The 20,055-nt window shown below is 47.9% G+C and overlaps 1 protein-coding gene across 3 annotated transcripts in view; it reads right to left on the minus strand.

Moving 5' to 3' along the window:
* IGSF3 (immunoglobulin superfamily member 3) overlaps nt 1–20,037 on the minus strand; it is a 94,225-nt gene extending 74,188 nt beyond the window's left edge. For 2 of the 3 annotated variants that reach the window (XM_027888245.1, XM_027888243.1), the window contains exon 1: nt 19,915–20,037. In XM_027888245.1, the coding sequence (XP_027744046.1) occupies nt 19,915–19,957 (43 nt within the window). In that variant the 5' untranslated portion in view covers nt 19,958–20,037. Of the gene's footprint in view, nt 1–12,207; nt 12,319–19,914 lie in introns of those variants that run through there. The other variant, XM_027888244.1, reaches the window with a different exon arrangement.
* Between the last annotated feature and the right edge of the window lie 18 nt (nt 20,038–20,055).

The raw sequence follows: 20,055 nt of genomic DNA on the forward strand, positions 1-20,055 counted from the left end.
AGCCACTCCTGTGGTCAGAAAAAAGAGCGATACTCTCTAATTTTGTATTAACAAAAGGAAGGAGGATGGCTGGGCACACAGGTCCTCAAGCTCGGGAGCTCATGGTGCTCACCCTCCTTACTTCAGATGGACTTTGAAGCAGCTGGTGGAACAAGGTGTACCTAATGTAGGTGGTGAATAACAACAAATGCTGATGTACAAGGGAGAGATTGAGCTGGCTGCCCTGCTGGTTCAGATCCATAATGGTAAATCTTTGTCCAACACACTCACTGTTTATTACAGTTCTACTGTTTTCCTGCAAAGATCCTCAGAGGACAAAAAAGAAAAGTCCCTAATAATCTGCAATTCTTGTATTCACCAAAAGTTTTTGATTAACCTCATAGAAGGGCAGAGAGCTCCAGCAGCACTACAGGCTCTTTTCTGCACTTAAAGTAGAGCCCATCCCATCAATCTATTTCTCTTCCTCCAAGGTCACAACAGAAGTTTTGCAGCCCTTCTCCAACTCAGATCAGCATGTTCTTCACATACTATACCACCGTTACCCCGATCGTTATGGGAAAAATACACAAGCAGAAGCTCCCTGGCAGATTATACTTATATTGGGAATATGCAGGCAGGAAGTGTTGGATTGCCCACGCAGTACTTCTAACTTGCACTGCTCCCCGTGTCTTATCCTCAGGAGTTTATTCTTGCTTACAGCCCACTGAATACATGCCCTAGTGACTTATAACACTACGGTTGGTTCCAGGTCTGGTTAAGCACTACAATACACAGCAGCATTTACAGTGGTCTGCTGGAATACCCAAGGCAATGCCTACTTTTATATTTTCTAATGAAAAGCAGTGATGGCTTCATTACCACCTCCCCAGCCTGAGCTTTGAAGCCATAACCCACAGGTACTCACTGTAAGATTTAATGTAGACCTGCACGAAAAGTGAGGTCTCCTAAGGTTCCTACGTGTGGTTTTTTCTTCCGTTCTTTTAGCACTTACAACACATGTAAGGACACACCATTTACCTTGGTGCCCTTAATGCTGCTCCCAGACCTCTAAAAGATTCAGCATTGCCATGCTAGTGCCAAAGCTACGAAGCATCAACACACATTTCAGAGGGTTGAACTCTCCGCTGGTATGTGTTCCCAGCCTATCAAGGGAAAGAGGTGAAATGGAATTGTTCGAGCAACAAAGCTAGGCAGGAAATTTCTGACATAGTTCATTATGCCCTGCAGCCCCTGTATTTCTTTTTATTATCCTTCTTTAGTCTTCAAGACCTACATGTTCAACATCCAGGGTCAGTCTAAGAATTGTCAAACACTATTCCCTCTGCGATCACTCACTCTCGGACAATAAGAAACTTCATTTTGTTTCACAGTCAATAACGTTTTAATGTCACTTTTTTTTTTCATTTTCCTGCATGCTCTGCAATCCCTCCCAATATTAAACAACAGAATGTCCCTATTATTGCTGTAATTCAGCTCATAACATCCCAGATGCTTAAAATACTCTCCCAGGAGAAAAGAGTGCAGAGTCATAAATCTCACCTTCACATTACCCTTGCCAAAAGGAAACAGCATTTACTACCCAGCCTCTCATCAAAGGAATTCCCTCTCTTTCATGAAGAGATCTCTTAAAATACCTCTGATCTATGGAGAGCCTTGTTTCTTCCCTTCCCTCAAATTTCTTTTTCCTAAGGAAAAACAAAGCTTCTTGCTCTCTTCATTTGAAACAGAGGGAGGAAGGACAGACATACAAGTGCCCTCCTTCATCTCCAAAGCGAAACTCCCTCCAGTGTTTTGGCCCATTTTCCACGCTCCCAGAAGACGCTTACTTGGCTTCAGTCCCATCTCCTTGCTCTGAGTGACTCCAAAGAATTTCCCTTACTTTAGTAAGGATGACATTTAGGAGTTCAGCACCCTTATTTTCTCTCGGACCTTTACTTGCACACTTGTTCTTCTGGACAGGGCCAGAGCATATCCTTTTCAACCTCCAAATCAGCAGCCTCAGGCAGCCATTTACGAATTGCTTAACCCCAAATTGATTGCCTCCTACAGAGAGAAACTTAACAATGATCTATTAAATATTGACAGCTTGGAAGAGCTGATGACAAACTGCCCTGCTGTACATCCCCCCCTGCCTCCCAGAGCACACCATTCTTCCAGCACTCCAGCTCTGTCTTTAGGGATGGGTCTGCACTTGCTCCCCTCCTCCTTTGGAGCACACAGTTCTGCAGGAATGGCACTGCAAGAAGTGTAATATCCAGAAATGAATGCAGCCAAGAGCAATCTCTCACGCTTCCTTCTGGCATGCTAAAGAAACATTTGTGCCCCTCAGCCATGGCCATTAGCATGAGAGAACATTCAATTTGCAAGGCAAAGCTGCCATCTTGTACTTCTTCAGCAGAAAGAGCTTTCAGGTAAACAGCAAACTGACTTATCCCCAAGGTCAAGCATATTGGCTAAAAGCATGCATTTCTCCAAAATAATTTTCCCACCCCACCACAAAGGATCACGAGAATATGAAGCATAGCCCTACAACAGCAGACAGCTTCCATTTCCTTCCCACAAATCTTTCTGTTTTCTTCCCTGTTCACTAAGCAGCAGTAAGATGCTGCCTCTCAAAAACCTTTGTGATTCAGTCAGACAGCATCCCTGAAAGACAGACACAGATCCAGGTAGATTCTTCAGCTGCCTCTTATTACTAATTAAGATGTTAGAACTCCTCAACTTCTTACACTGTAATTTACTAGTTTGACATGCTACATAGACTAACAGCAGTTGTCACCAAATTACCAAGGCTCTCATTTCAAATGGGAGGACAGGTGCTTTCTGGTATTTGGAAAAGGAAAGAAAAAAAAAAAAAAAGGATGCAGAGGCATTTATATTACTATTGCTTCCAGTCTGGATGGGAGAAAGGTACAATCATTCCCTCTAAGCACATTCATAACACAATACTACTACCAATGAATAAGAAGGACAATCAGATGTGATTTTCCTCCCTGATGAGGAACAAGGCGATGCACTGGGGAGAAATGACCAGCTGAAAAGCACAGGAGAACACTTTTTCTATTAAACAAACAAACAAACAAAAAACAACCCACAGCAGTGAGGGGTGACGGCACACTGGAAGAGGCTGCCCAAAAAGGTTGTGGAATCTCCATCCCTGGAGGTATTCAAAAGCCATCTCTACACGATCCTGAGCAACGTGCTCTAGGTAGCCCTTCTGGAGCAGGGCGCTTGGATCAGATGACCTCCAGAGGTCCCTCCCAATCCCAACCCTCCTGTGAAGGTCACTCCAACAGGACTGCATTCACTGCTGCTATAGGCCACGAGTTACTTCAGCTCGGCACCAAGCATCTACTCAGAGCAGCCTCGCTGTGCCAGATCCCCTACAGAGAAAACAGCGGCAAAAACACCCTCAGTCCCAGGAGATTCTGTTTAAAAATGTGGTTTCACAATGCAGTTAAGCTAAAGCTGTCTTGCTTTCCCACTGGCTTCATTGCTAGCAACACGTGCACTCCTCTCCCCATGCCTGACCCCCACACGAACTGAAGAAAGAACCACCGAAAGAGTTATTTGTTTTCACTAAGACAGCAGGAACACTTTTTCTTTGGGAGATGGAGGCAAACAACCCTTTCATTAGCAGCTGGAATACTCCACTAGATCAGCCGTACTATGAAACGGCACCTTCAGACAGGCAACAAATGGGTCAGAAGAGGCCAGGGAGGAGGTGAGAGCAAGGCAGCTTGTGAGGAAGCGCCAAGGTCTCTCTCTGCTGGGAGACCCTGATGGCAGGTCTCTAACAAGCCTTGTGGCAAGGCAGCAGGTGAAGCAGTGCTGCAGGTTACTCCCAATCACACAGAGGAAAAGAGAAGGGCTCCAAGCCACCACTTTTAGCAAACAACTGTAAGAGCAGGAGAATTAATGAAGCCTAGCTTCCTATGCCTTCAGGAGGGAGGCTGTCTCCGAGACTAATGATTTGACTGCGAGCTTCAGCTGGAGCTTCTCCTACAGCTGGCACAGTCATTTGGAGGCACTGCCCTTGAAGAAAAGGGTCTCCTTCAATCCCCTGCTGCCCCCCTGACTCAGCTACTTATTGTTCGCAAGACTTGCAGGAACTCGTTTATTTTCGCGCTCTCTACTCCTGTCAAATTTGCGTAAAATTGGCCAAAGGGCTTCCAGGTTATCCGGAAAGGGGCGGCAGAGGCAGCACCATCAGATAAGCTGTCTCTCTCTGAGAACCCAGCCTGAGGAAACACAAGGAGAGGCAAAGGCTGGGAATCAAACACCACACAGAGGGAAGAAGCACTAAAAAAGACAAGGTAGAACAAGGCTAAGAAGGGCTTTAAAGGGGAGGACAAGCATATTGCATTTGGCACAGCAGAGGAGGAGGAACTAATTTGAGAGTTCAGGGGAACCGGCAGACAGCAAAAAACCCTGAAAGACTTTCAGAGGCAGGGATGGATAGGAAATGCTGCAGCTTACACTTCTTAAGCAGAAGGACCCAGGTGCATGCACATGCATATAGGAAAGCACCAGAGACAAGTTAAAATTTTGATTTGAACAGAAATACCACCTTGTAGTATCAGCAGAGAGAGGCCAGTCCAACTTTTATGAGTGGATAAAATTACCAAGAGGGAGGGACTGTAGCAAGAGGTAAAGAACATCACAGAACAGGCCCCTTATGGCCTCAAAAAATCCAAACCCTGAAGCTGGGCAGGGTATACTCATGAGGACATACGAAAATCTCTGTCAGAGAGGCAGAAGGTGGCAAAGACAACACAACTTGGAGGAAATTGTTCCAGAAAAGAGACCAAAACTGCTTATCACAAGGACAATTGCCAAGTCAGGGAAGGTAATGCTAGATCACGACTGAGATGTAGAGCAGCGGGGGCTATTAAGAACACCCTTGCAAAGTAAATCACAGAGACAGACTAAATTGGCAGAGAGCTGGGAGGCAAAAGCTCCAGACAGAGAATCCCATGGGGCTTGTGGAGGACAGAGCAGCTGCTGAGGAGGAGGGGATAAAGCAGCTTTGCATGGAGGGAGAGAGGATATGAGTAGCAAAACAAATGACAGAGACAAGGGAAAATGAGCTGGGGCCCTTAAGACAAGCAAAAAAGGTTAGAAATTCTACCTTTGTGAAAAGCATGAAGAAAGAAGCTGGACTGAGCAAACACACTGGTAAAGGCAGGCCCTTATTTGTATGCCAGTTCTCTTTGTAAAGTTGCTATGGTTTGAGGAGCAAACTCGAAGGTAGACAAGGGGCTATCCAGGCTTGGGGGGGAAGTATCACTAGTAGTATTCAGTAAAGCAGGGCAGGTTATAGTGCTTATGAGGGACAAGGCAGAGGGAAGGATCCGCGCTCTGTCTGAGAAGGGGAGGTCAGCATTGTCAGAGGACTCGTGCCAGCTCCATGCCACTGCACGACAGCGGGAGCAGAAGCAGCAGATGGTGAGGCCAGGAGATGGGAGAGAGGGCGTAAAAAGTGCCCCATGGGTGGGGGCAGATGCCACTGTGTCAGTGGTGTGAACAGCTATGGGGCAGAAATACTGACAAAAGAAGAGGGGTGGGGTGAAATCCAAGTCCAGGGTGCACAAGAAAGGTCGCACCAGGAGTGGTAGGGGAGGAGGAAAGCAGAAAGACCCTGCGGGGGGAAGAGCGGTGCTGGTTGAAAACCAAGATACACAAAAGCCTGGCTGGCAAGCCAGGTTCCTTGTCACAGTATGAGTGATCCAGGCACAGGGAGGAATGACCCTGGACTAACCCAGAGCATCTGCTGAGCGAAAGGGGCCCCAGTCTTCAGCAGCGAGACAAGAACCACACATAAGAGATGTGATGGAGAAAGGGACATAACTACGAGTCTCACTTGATAAATGGAATCTGGAAAAAGCTTCAAGTTGAATTTTTTCAGGATTACAGAAGCAGCTCGGCAACACCACACCTCGGGCACAAGTCCAAATACTCTCCTGCCTCCCAGAGCAGCACATCTTGGAATTCATGCGATGAGATGGGCAGCACAGCCCAAGAGATGCTCCAAAGGCAATGCACCCTGACTTCAGCAAGAGCAGACTTGCCACTTTGTAGGGCTGCAAATTTATCTGAAGGTCCGGAAGAAAGCAGAGCCTCAGTTTGTAGACACAGGCTATTTGTCTGAGAGTGACTAAACAGCATTTGTCACTAAACAAAAAATCTTTCCTCCTCAACTGAGAAAAGGAGAGGTGGGAATGAGGTGAATTCTTCCTCTGCTGATACACCACACTGAGCATCCTCCTGCCTACACTCCCTGATGAGCAGATGTATACAGAAGTTTCCATCTTCAGCTACTTACTTAGCAGAGCCTAGTCCCCTCTGATCAGGGAGTTAAGGAAAGGCTTACATAGCTACCAGGGAGGGAGGGTTTTATTTATCTGATTCCAACATGCCCAAGTTATCAGACTCTAGAGGAATTCAATTAATGAGAATAAAACTCTTGTTTGATGCAAGTCTGGAAGGGTGGTGTGTTTTTTTTCTTTTTTTCTGTAAATAGCTGCACCTCAGAGATTTTTACACTGATTGTAAGCCTTAACAGCGACCGACTGATCCAAGTTTAACAGATACAGCAGCTGCACCAAAATGCCACACACGCTCCAGATCTGTCGGGAACTGACAGAGCTGGAAGAGACCAGCACAAAGACAGGGAGAAGGGAGGGAGAGGGATGCAGGGCCAGGAAGCTGGACCACCATGTCCAAAGGAGCTGCTGAGGCCTTTCCCCTACCTCAGCTCACTGCAGTGGGCTGCAAGAGGTGAGTGAGGGTTGACACTGGTTGCTTCTAAGCACCCACTAGCACAGCTCTGTGAGCACCTGCCTGCAGCAGCTGTGAAATGCCACCTCCTAACACAGAGGCAAAATTAAATGCCCTGCACAAGCTCATAAGGCAGCTCATTGGCTGCTCCCAGACAGTGTCCCACAGCACACAAAAGCCACCCCCCATGCCCAAGCCACGGCTGCCCCTGGCTGAGGAGGTGCCCCTATGCCCACGCAGTCAGGCTCAGGGGAACCTGGCACTTTTTTCTGCTGGGGCTTCCTGCAACCATGGCATCCCCTGGGTCTGCCTTGAGGAGCGTGGATGACCCCTGGGGGCAGCAGGGGTGAGGGTACCATGGCACACACTGTCTCAGATTCCCATCTCAGGCCAGGTCACTCTGGGTAAGGTGCCAAGTTGCCGCTGCCTGGGACAGAGCTCCCTCCCTTTCTGGCAGCTCTGTCCTCACTGGCTCTGCCAGGGCCGGGCCCTCTCACCCACCACCACCCAGTGCAGTGGCATGAACGGAGCACAACCCGTCTCCCAAGGGGCTCTGACAAGCCCAGGGGTTGACCCCAACACATTAAGCATGGCGATGGATCACATCTGGGCCCAGGCTGGCCTCCGGCACTGTGGAAGAGGGGAAAAGAAGGAATTCTGTCAGCAGTGTAAGCTTTGGAGAATTTTACTCAGATAATCCCCTCCTAAGGTTGGCCAGCTGGCTCTATAGAGAACAGACGGAGGAACATTACAAATCACTGAACCGATGGGAACCAAACACAGGGCACAAAACTCTTCTCCTACAAACATTTTTTTTAAAATCCTGCCATGAAGATAAGCCCAGCTCCCAACACCCGCTCCCAGGCGGTGCTAGTCCTAGGAGATTCACCCAATGTTTATTCAGTGCACATTTCTCTAAAACCCGCATGGTATATCCAGCCAGAAAACCGAACAAACATCCATAATTTCCTCTGACACCTCCTAGCTTCGCTGTTCTGACAAAAACAACCAGAGCCATCCAGTACCACTGCATGCCAAAAAAAGCCCAAACAAAAAACCCCAGTTCCCCTACTAAACCCCTTCAACACAGCAAGCTAGCGAAAGGGAGGAATCACAAGCCGAACCACCCAGAATCCATCAGCTGACTAAGACAGCACCAGTAATCCCTCCTGGCTGCATACTTGGGAAAGACATGTCGGTGTTTCCATAGTCTACTTACGCAGAAACCTCAGGAACTCTTGCCTTTCTTCCCTAAGGGAGATTCAAGACATTTGAGGTTTAACAGCTGCAACAAACAGTCTCCTCTTACCAGAGAAAATACTCACGAACAAGATAACAAGAGACACAGTTACTGCAACAGGATGAAAACATGGAAAAAGCCTCTGGGGTCTAAGCGCTGCCCTAATGACTGCAGACTGCTACTCAGAAAATCTGAATTCAAGTATACAGCCTTCATCACCACTTGCAGATCAAACAGGAACGGCAAGATGCAAATCTTGCTGCTTGCAAGAGAGGTAATCTTAAGACACCATTTGTGAGCAACCTGCTAGCAATGCCACAGCCCCTGCATACACAAAGAAATAAAAAGCCGCAAATGCCCTTGATCTTGCATTCTTTCCCCAGTAGATTACTGTGCTGAACCCAAACATCACGACTTTTATGTCTGGGGGAGCTGAGGGCACAGTCCTTATTACACTTGAAACGGCAAATATATTCTCTATTCAAATTTGATTGCAGACATGTGAGATGGGCTAAAAAGATGGCTTAGAAGGGAAATAATTCTCCTTTAAAATAGTTTTAAGAGCAGTATCTTACTTATTTCACAGCCAAGAGGTAAAGCAATTCTACAAAGCCAGCTCAAAATTAGCAGATATATTTTCCCTGTAAACTAGAAAAGAATGCAGATGCTAAACCCGTTATACAGACAGTGAAGTGTCATCAGAGCAAAGAAGGCAAAAATAGCTAACTTATCAGTAAGATGACTAAGCAAATGGATTTTCAAAAATATGCTTTCAAATACAACAACCTTTTCTTAGAGCCGCACACATCTGTTTAGCTTTGTTAATTTCTCAATTCTTTCTTTTGATAATTTATTTTTGGCCTCTCGCTAGCATACTTCCCCAGAAGCCTCACTTCACCCTACCCACACTCAAGATTTGCATCCACATAGGAAGAATGGTTTGGAAAATGATGCTGATCCCAGTAACTATGGAGAATCTCTACCGCAGCACTTTTAGGATCACGTATATGCATTTCTTTTACATCTGTCCATACGCTGGAAAACTGGATTCCTGTTGTCTCTCCCACTCATTTCTACCCCTTCCCCACCGTCCCCACCTATCATAAGGGTCTTCATGGCTCTACTGGTATCTTCCAGGACTGATGAACCCTCCCTTCTCAAGTGACCCTTGCTTCTGTCATTTTTGCAGGTAAGAAATGGCCCATCTCTTTTCTAGGCCAACACCTGTGCCAGAAAAGGAGGCTTCATGTTGGCACTTCATGAACTGCAGTGGTAAGAAGAAGGAGAGCAGCAGAGCCAGGTACTGCTAGCCAGGGTGGGAGCCACCTCCCCCAGCACGTCTTCCTCCCACATGTGCTGCCAGCTGCTGGCCACGCTCCATGCTCCCTCTTAGATCAACACCCAAGTTCTTCTATAAGGAAAATTACCCTTTCCTCAGATTACATCTCTTTAGGGACTCAGCTGACATGCAAACAAACTGCAGTCTCTGCTAATCTACATCTCTGAGGTAACAGCAGTAATCGGTGCTTGGCCAAGCCTCCCGAGTCATTCCTCTGCCATGCCAAAGCCCCGCGTACGGCTGCCCTCCGGCTTCTCCTCATGGAGGGATGGGTACCTGCGGGCACCCTAAAGAGGGTGAATAAACTTTGGAATGGGCTGCCCAGGGAGGTGGTGGAGTCACCGCCCCTGAAGGTGTTCAAGCGCCACTGGACGTGGCAGTGGTGTTCAGCCAAAGTTGGACTCAGTGATCTCACAGGTCTTTTCCAACATAACTGAATTAACATAACAACATAACTGAAACAACATAACTGAGGCAGCTCCTGCTGATTGCCCTGTCCCCTGCCAGGAATCCAGTCCTCCTCCTCCAGGAGCCCAACACAAAGCCCTGGGCTCCCCTTCCCAGCAAGCGGGCTTCCAAGGCTCAAGCCCATTACACTGAGATCATTAGGATGCTTTTAGTAACATATCCCAGTGGATCTGCTAGAGCAGCTATTAGGCATCTGACACAGAGCAAATTTTCCCTCACACTCACCCCTCTCACTCCTACATCCTCCCCCAAAACAAGCCAGCCAAAAAAACCCCAAGGGGACAGACATAGCTTTGTGATCCAAATGAGAGCCAGAAGAAGGGTGACACGAGCTTAACATGGGCAGGCTTCCAAGAAGAGGTAACAAATCTCTCTGAGCTCAGCCTCTTGCCTACCCTATACCACCCCACACAGCTCAGGCCAGCCTCAGACAGCTCTCCCTCCTGTGCCAGAAGGAAACAAGTCTCCTTCCCATCACATATTTGCTGCCCTGCAAAGGCTGAAAAAAAAAACAAAGAAGAAAAAAGAAAAAAATCAAATCAGCCCAAACACCAGGGCCAGGCACAAATCCAAACAGCCACTGCAGGAAGTGCTGCCCTTCCTTCATTTGGTGGTCACAGGGCAGTGAGGGTCCCCTGCCAAGCCCCCTGAGAGCACCCAAGCTAAAGCAAACCTATTGTACCCCCATGTGCATAGCAACTGGCAGCATTCGCCCTTTATTTCTGAAAAATTAATCCATTTAAAAGGTAAATGGGGTGATCACCCCTGTCTTGCTCCACAACAGCAGAGGAAGCTACAGTGGAAGCAAGTTTTTAGCCTCACCTCTCCAGCCCTCAGCAGCAGAGGGAGGTGTACTCCCAAGCACATCACGCGAGAGCTCTCGCTATGGAGAGGAAAGGGGTCAACATGCATCTAACAAAGGGATCCTGCAGGCACAACTGGAAAATTCAAGAGGAGTGGATGAGGTGTAAGGGCAGCAGAAATTAGGAAAGGAAAAATAGGCATCTCAGGCAAGACTTAAACACGTGCAAGAATCAAGACAGGGTCCCTCTAAGCTCTAATGACGACAGCAGTACCTTTAAACACACCCCTCCTCACATCTAGGCAAAGGGAAGGAGGTGGGAGAAAAAGCGATGTGAAATGAGAAAAAGTTGTTTTGGTATCTACTTATGAAGATGAGGAGGTAGATTTACACCCTTCCTGTAGCCCTTCAGACTCCAGACAACCTCTGCCCCTCTGCAGTCCAGGTACCTGAGCCCGAACTCTGATCCCTACTCACAGCACCTGAAGCTGCTCTTGTTCAAGTCAGCCTTATTTACAGCAGAAAGGAGTAAGTGCTTGGTGACTTCAGGCATTTGGCAGCTACACACTCTAGATTAGATTTAACTGCCAACTAGCTCATGGCATGGGACTGATTAGATGTAACAGCTCCTTACATGCCAGTGACCTATAGATTAACTGTGCTGCTGTAACACTGAGGGCTGGAATGAATCACAGCAGCTCCACGTTACACTCACATGGGCTGTGCTCCACGAGCCTAACGCAGTGGCAAGACAAGCCTGGTCCCATTCATGCAGGATAAGCGAGAGAGCTTGTGCGGGTAACACCACAGAGCTCAAAGTAAAAATCAATTTTCCTTCTTTTCCTAATACCAAAAGTGAAATCAATCAGGGCATAACAATCTCTTCCATCCTACATGTTCTTCCACGTGTAACAAAAAAGCAGTCCGTTTGCTTAAGACAGCAAGCAAGACCTCAGCCCTAACACTGCATAATTCCTCACAAAAAAATCCCATGACACCTTTTAAGCCACTCTCTCTACTTCAAGGAGCTGAGAACAGAGACAGAATGACTTGCCCACAGTTATATCACAAGTCAGAAGAAAGCACTGGAATTTGCATGCTGTGACTCCTGCTGTAGGCGCCGGATAACGCTGCAGGCATAAAGGTCAAACCCTTCAGCAGGAGTTCTTAAGATATTGTCTGCGGGCCACAAGCAGTCAGCAGAAAGCTGAGGGATGGCACAACGCCAGCCCATTTCCTCTTGGTATCCATGTCCTTCATTGCAAAGTGCCTTAGCACCTGGCAGGGCAGTTAAACAATCATGTACTTCGAGGTGGAGCAAACATCCCTCCTCTGTAATGGGATTAGACAGAGGGATACGGGAACCTCCAGGAGAGGAAAGCAGTGCTCAACAGCATATCCAGGAGGTGGAGGAAGCTGAGGACCAAGGATTGTATGAGAGGGGAGGGAGCAGAAAGCACTGACTCAGGGAGATGGGATGAAGCGACATGGTGAGAGGGGGCAGAGTGTTTCGAAAGAGATAAACGCATTCAGATAATTGCTTAGAAGGGAATAAATATTAGTAAGTACTGTAATTACCTCGAACGCTTTACAAAGCTGTAAGAAGAAACATGACCAGAAGAAAGGCTGGCCCGCACACTTCTTGAGAAGCTCCTATTTCAAGCTATCAAAAAGGAACCAACAAGGCCTGACACCCAGGTTGGTAATTTCAGCTTGGCAGCCAGCCAGAGCCCTTTGGCTAGATCCTGGGTACTGGGTAACTTGAGTTAATAAGTGCCAGATTCCAGCAGTATGATTTTGCAGAGTACTGAGCTTCTGGATGACTTCTGGCAGCAAACAACTGCCTTCACCTCTTGCCTTATACTTAAGGTCCAGCTTCCCTTTCAGAGAGATTTGGAGAACCTGAGCAGATTCCTATGTCGATGGCGATGATGCTGAATGGAGACAGAAAGATTAACCCAAGAAGACAAAAATCTCAGTTTATCTAAGCAGCCAAGTCTCAATAACCTTGCTGTCATAAGAGAACAAAAGCCTTTCATCCCAAAGAAGCAAACAAAAACTTTTTTGCTATTTTGGGGCTTTATATCTCATCTTCAAGCCTCCGTTTCTCTAAAGGCTTCATCCATTTCACACAGCAGCTTGAGTCAGTGCTGAGCTCCTCTCAAACACAGAAGAGATAGTCAGCTCCACAGAGTCTGCTGAAAAACGCATCTACCTCACCCCGTGCTCCCATCCCCCTTTGACAAGCTTATCAACTGCCACACAAAGCCCAAAAGACATTAAAGGTGACAGTGGGCCTCAGTCAGACAGAACAGGGATGTAACTGGGGTGGGGAACAATCAACAAGGAAGCAAACAAAAAGAAGAAAAAAAAACAAACAAAAAACAACAAAAATACAAACAAAACAAAAACACAAAACCCCCAAACAAAATGAAACAAACAAACAAACAAAAAAACCTAACAAAAAAAAAACCAACCAAAAAAAACCACAAAACCAACAAAACAAACAAACAAACAAACAAAAAACCACAAAAAGACACCCCAGATGCATCAGCATTCCCTGCTATTCCCCCTGTAATCACAATGACTCCAGAGGGGAAGATACTTGCCTGGAAGCAAAACTATCAGATTTTGTGAGCAGAGTAGGGAACACCAGGCAAATTACACCAATTCCAGACTCACACCATTAGTTAAAAAAACCCTAAAACCTAGCAGTGCCACAATAACTATTAAAAATTACCTCCTATCGTGTCAGACCCTGATGAGCTGTTTTGCAAGGGACAGAGAAACAATATCCAGAACAACAAACCCAACAACTGGCACTAGTGTAATGCTTGATGGTGCTAATGGTTGTGCAGCTGCCCCATGTGCTGCCCTGCAGAATATGCTCTGGATCCCAATAGAGTCAACACTGTCACTGGAAAACACACAGGAGTCTCCTTAATCCTGCACTTCAGCAGGAGCCTCATCCCTTCCTGACTGGCAAAGTCCTAAGTCAAGATCAGAAGAGATAGGAGAAGCACTAGATGATTTTTCAAGTCCCAGACAGAATCAGTATATTGGTAGGAAAGAAATCAGCGGTGGTAAGCACACTGCTCAGGAACAAGACAACAAATAGGGACAGATCCCTTCCATCATTGTTTCTGTCGTACTTGGGAGTTTTGTAAAAACTATGGACACGGTGTAGGGCCCAGCATTTAGCAAGACCCATCCTCTAGAGCCTGTTCTCCACTTTCTGATCATTTGGGTTCTCCACTTTCATCCTTCTCCCACTGCTTTCCCTTGGCTCATCCTTTGGAGCAGAGAAGGCTCCAGGGAGACCTCACTGCAGCTTTCAATACTCCAAGGGGGCTTATAAAAAAAAATTGGAAAACAACTTTATACATAGCCAGATAATGACAGGACAAGAGGGAACACTTTTAAATACAAAAGAGGTGTTCTGGATTAGATGTTAGGAGGAAACTGTCTACTCACAGAGTGGTGAGGCACTGGAACAGGTTTCACAGAGAAGTCATGGATGCCCTGTCCCTGGAAGCATTCAAGGTCAGTAGGGATAGGGGTCTGAGCAACCTGGTCTCGTGGGTGGCATCTCTGCCCATGGCACGGGGTGTTGGAACTAGATGATCTTTAAGGTCCCTTCCAACCCAAACCATTCTATGTGTCTGTAATCTTTTCCCCACCCCTCCACTTAACCGTGCACCAGCTCTTCCTTCCTTCCCTGGGGACCATCACCCAACAAGAGCCAGAAACAGACGTGTAAACAACAAGGACCCACCAACAGGGGAGAGAAATCAGAAAGAAGCTGCCATAGGAGGGTACCAGCAGTGACTTCAGCCTGAAACTACAGATTAAACACTAAGCAGGACACAGCAGGCAGCCTCTGCCAGGCACTGGTAACAGTTAAGAGAGTGACTGGGGTCAAACACTGGACTCGTCTCACCCCTTTGGCAGGGCTGAGCAACTGGTGGCACATGCTGGACCCAGTACCAAGGCCCTGAGGCATGGAGCACACACACCCCAGCAAACTGGGGTAATCCAGCCAGATGAACTCACCACGCCCTCCAGCCACCTGCCTTCCAGCACCCTTAGGCCTCCATAAACATCTGCAAGACCACATGAAAAATGGACCTACTTTCAGAGCAGACACACCCCTCCAGTCCCTTTATGTATTTACTGGGTTTGCCAAGTTAGCTTTGAGATCAAGCAAATCCCTCCAACTGATCCTCATGTGAGAACCTCACCTGCACCCTCCCCTCCCTGCCACGCTGGGCAGGAACCAGGCTGGTACACCTCCTCTCAGGAGCATCCCTTCTTTTTGGCATTTGTGTAAGTACTGTGCAGCAATGCTATGAGTCCCGAGTGTCCAAGCATTTCCCATTTCCAAGCAAGCCCCCAAAGCTTCCCGTTACTTAGCTGAGATGGTCTGGTTTTGTGCTAGTGTTCAATTACTTACTGAAATGTGACTTCAGCAGCAGCTAGGAAGGCAAGATTTCCTCGTCTCATTGTCATTTGCTAATTAAACCTAACAAGAAAAAGCTCATTAACTTGTATCATTTGAAAGGTTCTTAGTACACTGATGGAGACAGGGTGAGCAACAGGTTAGAGCTGGAAATAACATATGTGCACACAGACATCCTAGACCCACCAAAGGCAGCTGCAGTCCCAATTTCTTTGCCTTGCAATGTGTCCAACCCCACTTTGTGAGGAAAGACTCCATTTCAACCCTTCCATAGCTGATAAGAAACAGATGCTAAACATCTCCTAACATTCTAACACACAGGACTATTCTTTAAGAAGATTTTGTATGACTGGGAAAGAGATGCCAACACAAAAATGGAGTCAAAACCAATTTAGCAAGTTATCATTAAAGAGTATTTAAGAACTTCAAAGCCAGAGGCAAACTGCAATACTGCAGTTTTTCAGACAGTGCCTGGAGGGCCTAAACGTCCTTGATACCAGTAGACAAGTCAAATCACGAGCTGAGGAACCCTAGCAACAAGAAGAAAACCCTATTGTGCTTGAAAATCTTTCCCTTCCTTTCAGGTAATTTTCCTGGTGCTTAAAGTTTCTGGGCAGGGTCTGCAGATTGCCAACCATCAGACAGCAAGGAGCACTCTGATTCATCCAAGGTAAACCAATCAAAAAACTTCTGGCTTCATACTAGACTGTATAACCTTTAAGCCAATGGCTGAATCCATCACTGATTTTGTAGGGGTAAGAAAGAAGACGAGAGACTACAAGAAAAGCTTTAAAAGATTTTTTTTTTTTTTTTTTCCAAAAAAGGCAATTTGCTGGTCAAAAAAACTCCACAAGCCTTCCAACACCGAAGAGATGTTCTCCCTGTGACCCTCTCTCTCCCACCCTCTTTTCTGTGGTCTGCAGCGCTGTTTATTCTGCCTTTCACTTTATATAATGGGTCTGGTAAAAGTGTTCTAAGTACACATTCGATTTACAATAAAAACTGCTTTAATAAAGACATCTAACTTGACGGAAGGTCAGCTAAAAGACAACAATTCGCATAAACCAAAACCTCCTGCGTAAATAAACAGGATTTGCAGGAGCCTCAGGATGTCAGACAGTCTGGCCAAGGCTGCAGGGAGGGAGTCTCTCTGTGCAGAATCGCATTTGGGGATGCGCAGGAGCAGAGCCTGCCAGCCCAGCACTGATGGCCACAGCAGCCTCCCACCACACTTGGGAAACCCAGAGAGCCAGATGAATCACACACAGAAATGAGGCCAGGGCCACTTGCAGAGCCCTCATTCCCCAAAAGAAGCAGAGTCACAGCCCAGGCCAGCACACTCGGGATGGGTCCAGGTTGGGCACCACACACCACGGCGATCCAGAGGCAGCAAACACGGGTATGAGGGCAGCAGAGCTGGCTTGCAGAACGAAGCTCGCGGCGGAGGACTTTGGGCAGACGCAGATGGAGAAAGCACGATCTTGGCCACTGTTGCTAACAATGCATCGAGGAGCAGATGAGGCGCCAGCAACATTCCTGGGCCGCTAGCTGTGGTAAACAAAAACAACCCCGAACTCCGTGTGTGCAAACATCCACGATGCTGTTTTCTCCGTCTGTTCCCCTCCAGCCAAGCACTCTCCAGCTCTATTGCGTTGAGACTTGAATGTCAGCACTCGACCCCCTCGGCCCCCGTGCATGGGCAGGCAGCAGAGGAGCTGGAGGGTGCAGGAGCGGAACACTTGAGCAGCAGCCAACTGCTCATGCTGCTTCCCAGCCAGCACCCCTTCCCCTCCGGGAGTCAGGCCTGCAAGACCATCCCTTCTCTCTCCAAGAGTCACCTCTGCATCGTTATTTCACTCCAACATGCCATTTACAAGTGAGCTGCAGTTTCAAGACCTTACGCATGCTCTGCTCCCCTCTAGGAATCGCAAATAAATCACCAATTACTATGCATGAATAGAGAGAGGAAGAGGGTAATGAGTCTATGTACATATATACATATGCAATGTTTGAACACAAAGAGCCGTAAATTGCATTCACAGGTGGTATTCTGGAGACTGCAAGAGACTCAAAAGCAGAACTATTCATAAACCAGTCACTGACATGAATGAATTCAGCATTCCCTAGAAGCCTATTGTGTTTCCTATATATTACACTATAAATATGAGGAGTATCAGACTTTGCATCCCTGTAAAAAAAGGAGGTAAATCTTGCAACTACACACAGGATTAGCACTGGCTGGCACAAGTATTAATGGTCTCATCGCTGCATGAGGATTATTTACAGCACTTGCTCTATTTTCCCATTTTGTGCTTGCTGTGATGAAGTGCCACTTGTTTAAAGAACCCTGTAACAAACACTGCAGCAAGAAGGGAAAAAAAAACAGCAGAGATCTACAAATGTTACACCCACATGCCAGATGTGGGTTTTCAAACCCTGGCTTCATAGTTACTTGGATTCTGGTAGGTAGTTAATGCTTGATATATTATATTAAATCATCCACCATCTCTTTCCATAACCACAATTCCTCCTTCAGTGATTTTAATGAGTTTGCAAGAGAAAGAAAAAAAAGAGTTGCATTTCTTTTTCTTCATATTCAATACACAGTATGTTATTCCTATATTCTAGAATTAATGTTACTTGTTTGGAAAGCAACAGTCCTTTTCCAGCCAGTCCCAGATTTATGTTACAAAAGAGGGACTTTTACTCCAGCCACTTCTCCACTAAGTCAAACGATGTCTTAGCTTTAACAAAGAGGAACCTAAAGCACTTCTGTGCGACTCGAGGCTTTGAAGCACAGCCCCACATCCCCAGTTTTAATAAAACCAGCAGCTGGACAAACGCAGATCAACTGCCTAAAGAAGTCCTGGTGAAAAACACCAAAAGAAAACTAACTCCAAGCACACACGTGGCAAGCTTCCTACGGCTAAAAACAGCCTCACGCTTAGCACAAGGAGGCCAGCACAGTGTTTTTACGAACTAGCTACATCTGTGGGATTTGGAACCACTGAAAAGCAGCCGATCCTCCCAGCAACAGATGACACCGCAGCAGCTCCTTCCCCCCCCCGGGGGGAGGGCAAAGGCAGGTTAGAGCCAGTTTTAGGTCAAACCCAGAATGCCTGTTCCTGCAAGCAGGGGGGGTCGGGACAGCCTTGGCAGCGGGCCCGGCGCCGTGTGAGCACCAGCACGGGCTGGTGGGTTCCCACTTGTGTACCGCCGCGGGAGCCTTCGGCAAGGCGATGGATGATGCCCTCTGCTGCTCCGCCGCCGCAGCAGCCAGGCGTGCTTGGGAGCAGGCAACACACCGACCGACCGACCGACCGCTCCATATTAGGAGTCCTTAATCCAGAATGGTGTTATTGTTCTTCAACAGGAGAGACTGAGCGTGCGAAGACAAGGCAGCGAGCGAGTGCCCTTTGCCCACACCCATCTTGCGGGCTGCGACAGACTCGCGGAGCAAGGCCACCCCGGATAAACTTAGCTTGAAGATAGGGGTTTTTTTTAGGGAACCCAAGGGAGAAAGCTAGTGGTTAGGGGAAGTTTGAACCTCCTCCAAAACCATCTCAAAGAGTTCTCTCTCTTTTTCTTTGCTGGAGACAGACAGAGTGCATGAAAACACACACACACAAATTACAGACATGGAAGCACGACTGCAATTCAAGTAAAGATTTTGTTTCCAAATTGGCAGAGCAGGTTAAGTATGTGACAATCCTCAAGACAGTGAAATTGCCAGCCTTGCCTCTTCTTCCCTCCACAGCATTAATGCCAGCAGAAAATCATACCAATGAAAAGGCAAATCAAAACAGCTCCCAGGTTGCTCTGTACATAAACAGGCAGAAAGCAGCATGGGGCTGCCGTACAGTATTTTCCACAAATGTTCCTATCAACTCATCAGTACTCAAACCCGGCACATGGTCTGCTACTAAAAATGTAAGAGGCATTTTAATTGTCTTGTATTCTCCTTTCCCCAAATTTGTAGGAGGGGATCTTGCATTGCTACAGCCTCTCTCACCCAGCAGTGGGGTCCCAGAGGACTTCACAGAAGTGCAGAGTGTCATCCCCCGGGCAGGCGCTTGTGCGATGGGACAAAACCACACGTTTAACGGTTCGCAGGGTACAAAACGCGGGCAGAGCGGAGGGACTGCAGGAGGAGTTTGAGAGACAGCACAAAGCACTCAAATTGCATTTCACGGCAGCAGGGACTGCCTTCCCTCTACATTTCAACGCGCTCTTCTCTTCGACAGCCAAGCAGAGCACTTCGTTTTTGCAGCCTACCTTACCCCAGGCGTTTTCTCTGCTTTCATTGTGCAAGCTCAGCACAGACCCGTATAAACTCCCTACCCTGACGTCTCCCCTCCGAGACGCCCCCTGACCCCAGCAGGAGCAGACCCCGGCCGGTCGCTCGTCTTCCCCAAGTTGATGCCAGAGTCCAGGAGCGGAGGAGGTGCCCGTCCCCTCCGCTCCCACGCCCCGGCCGGACCCCGCGCCGCGCCCCGGCGAGGATGGTCACCGGGGTACTGCAGGTGGACATGAAACCATGATTTGTTACATATATACATATATATAAATATTTATATATAATTTTTTCCCCACCCCATTCCTCCCTCCAACCGCTGGAGAAGCGCGGGCAGTGACAACTCCTGGGTACACGCGCTGGGCGTTTGCAAGGGGTGACCCTCCCGTACGCCGTGCGAGCGACAGCACCCACCGGGCGGGGGGGGGGGTCCCGTCTCGTCCCGCCCCTCCCGGCCGACCCCCATCCCATCCCATCCCATCCCATCCCATCCCGTTCCGTCCCGTCCCACCCTTTCCCCGGCGGCACTTACCGAGGAGGAGCAGGGAGGCGAGCTGCGGCCGCAGGGTCCGCATGGCTGCCGGGGCGCGGGGCGGCGGCCGCCTGCCCTTACCTCCCGCCGCGGGGCTCCGCGGGGCTCCCGGGGCAGGCGACGCGCCGGGCCCGGCGGCAC

Source organism: Empidonax traillii, unplaced genomic scaffold, assembly GCF_003031625.1.
Source record: "Empidonax traillii isolate 1590-97213 ecotype Southwest subspecies unplaced genomic scaffold, ASM303162v1 scaffold236:size2090792, whole genome shotgun sequence".
Taxonomy (NCBI): domain Eukaryota; kingdom Metazoa; phylum Chordata; class Aves; order Passeriformes; family Tyrannidae; genus Empidonax; species Empidonax traillii.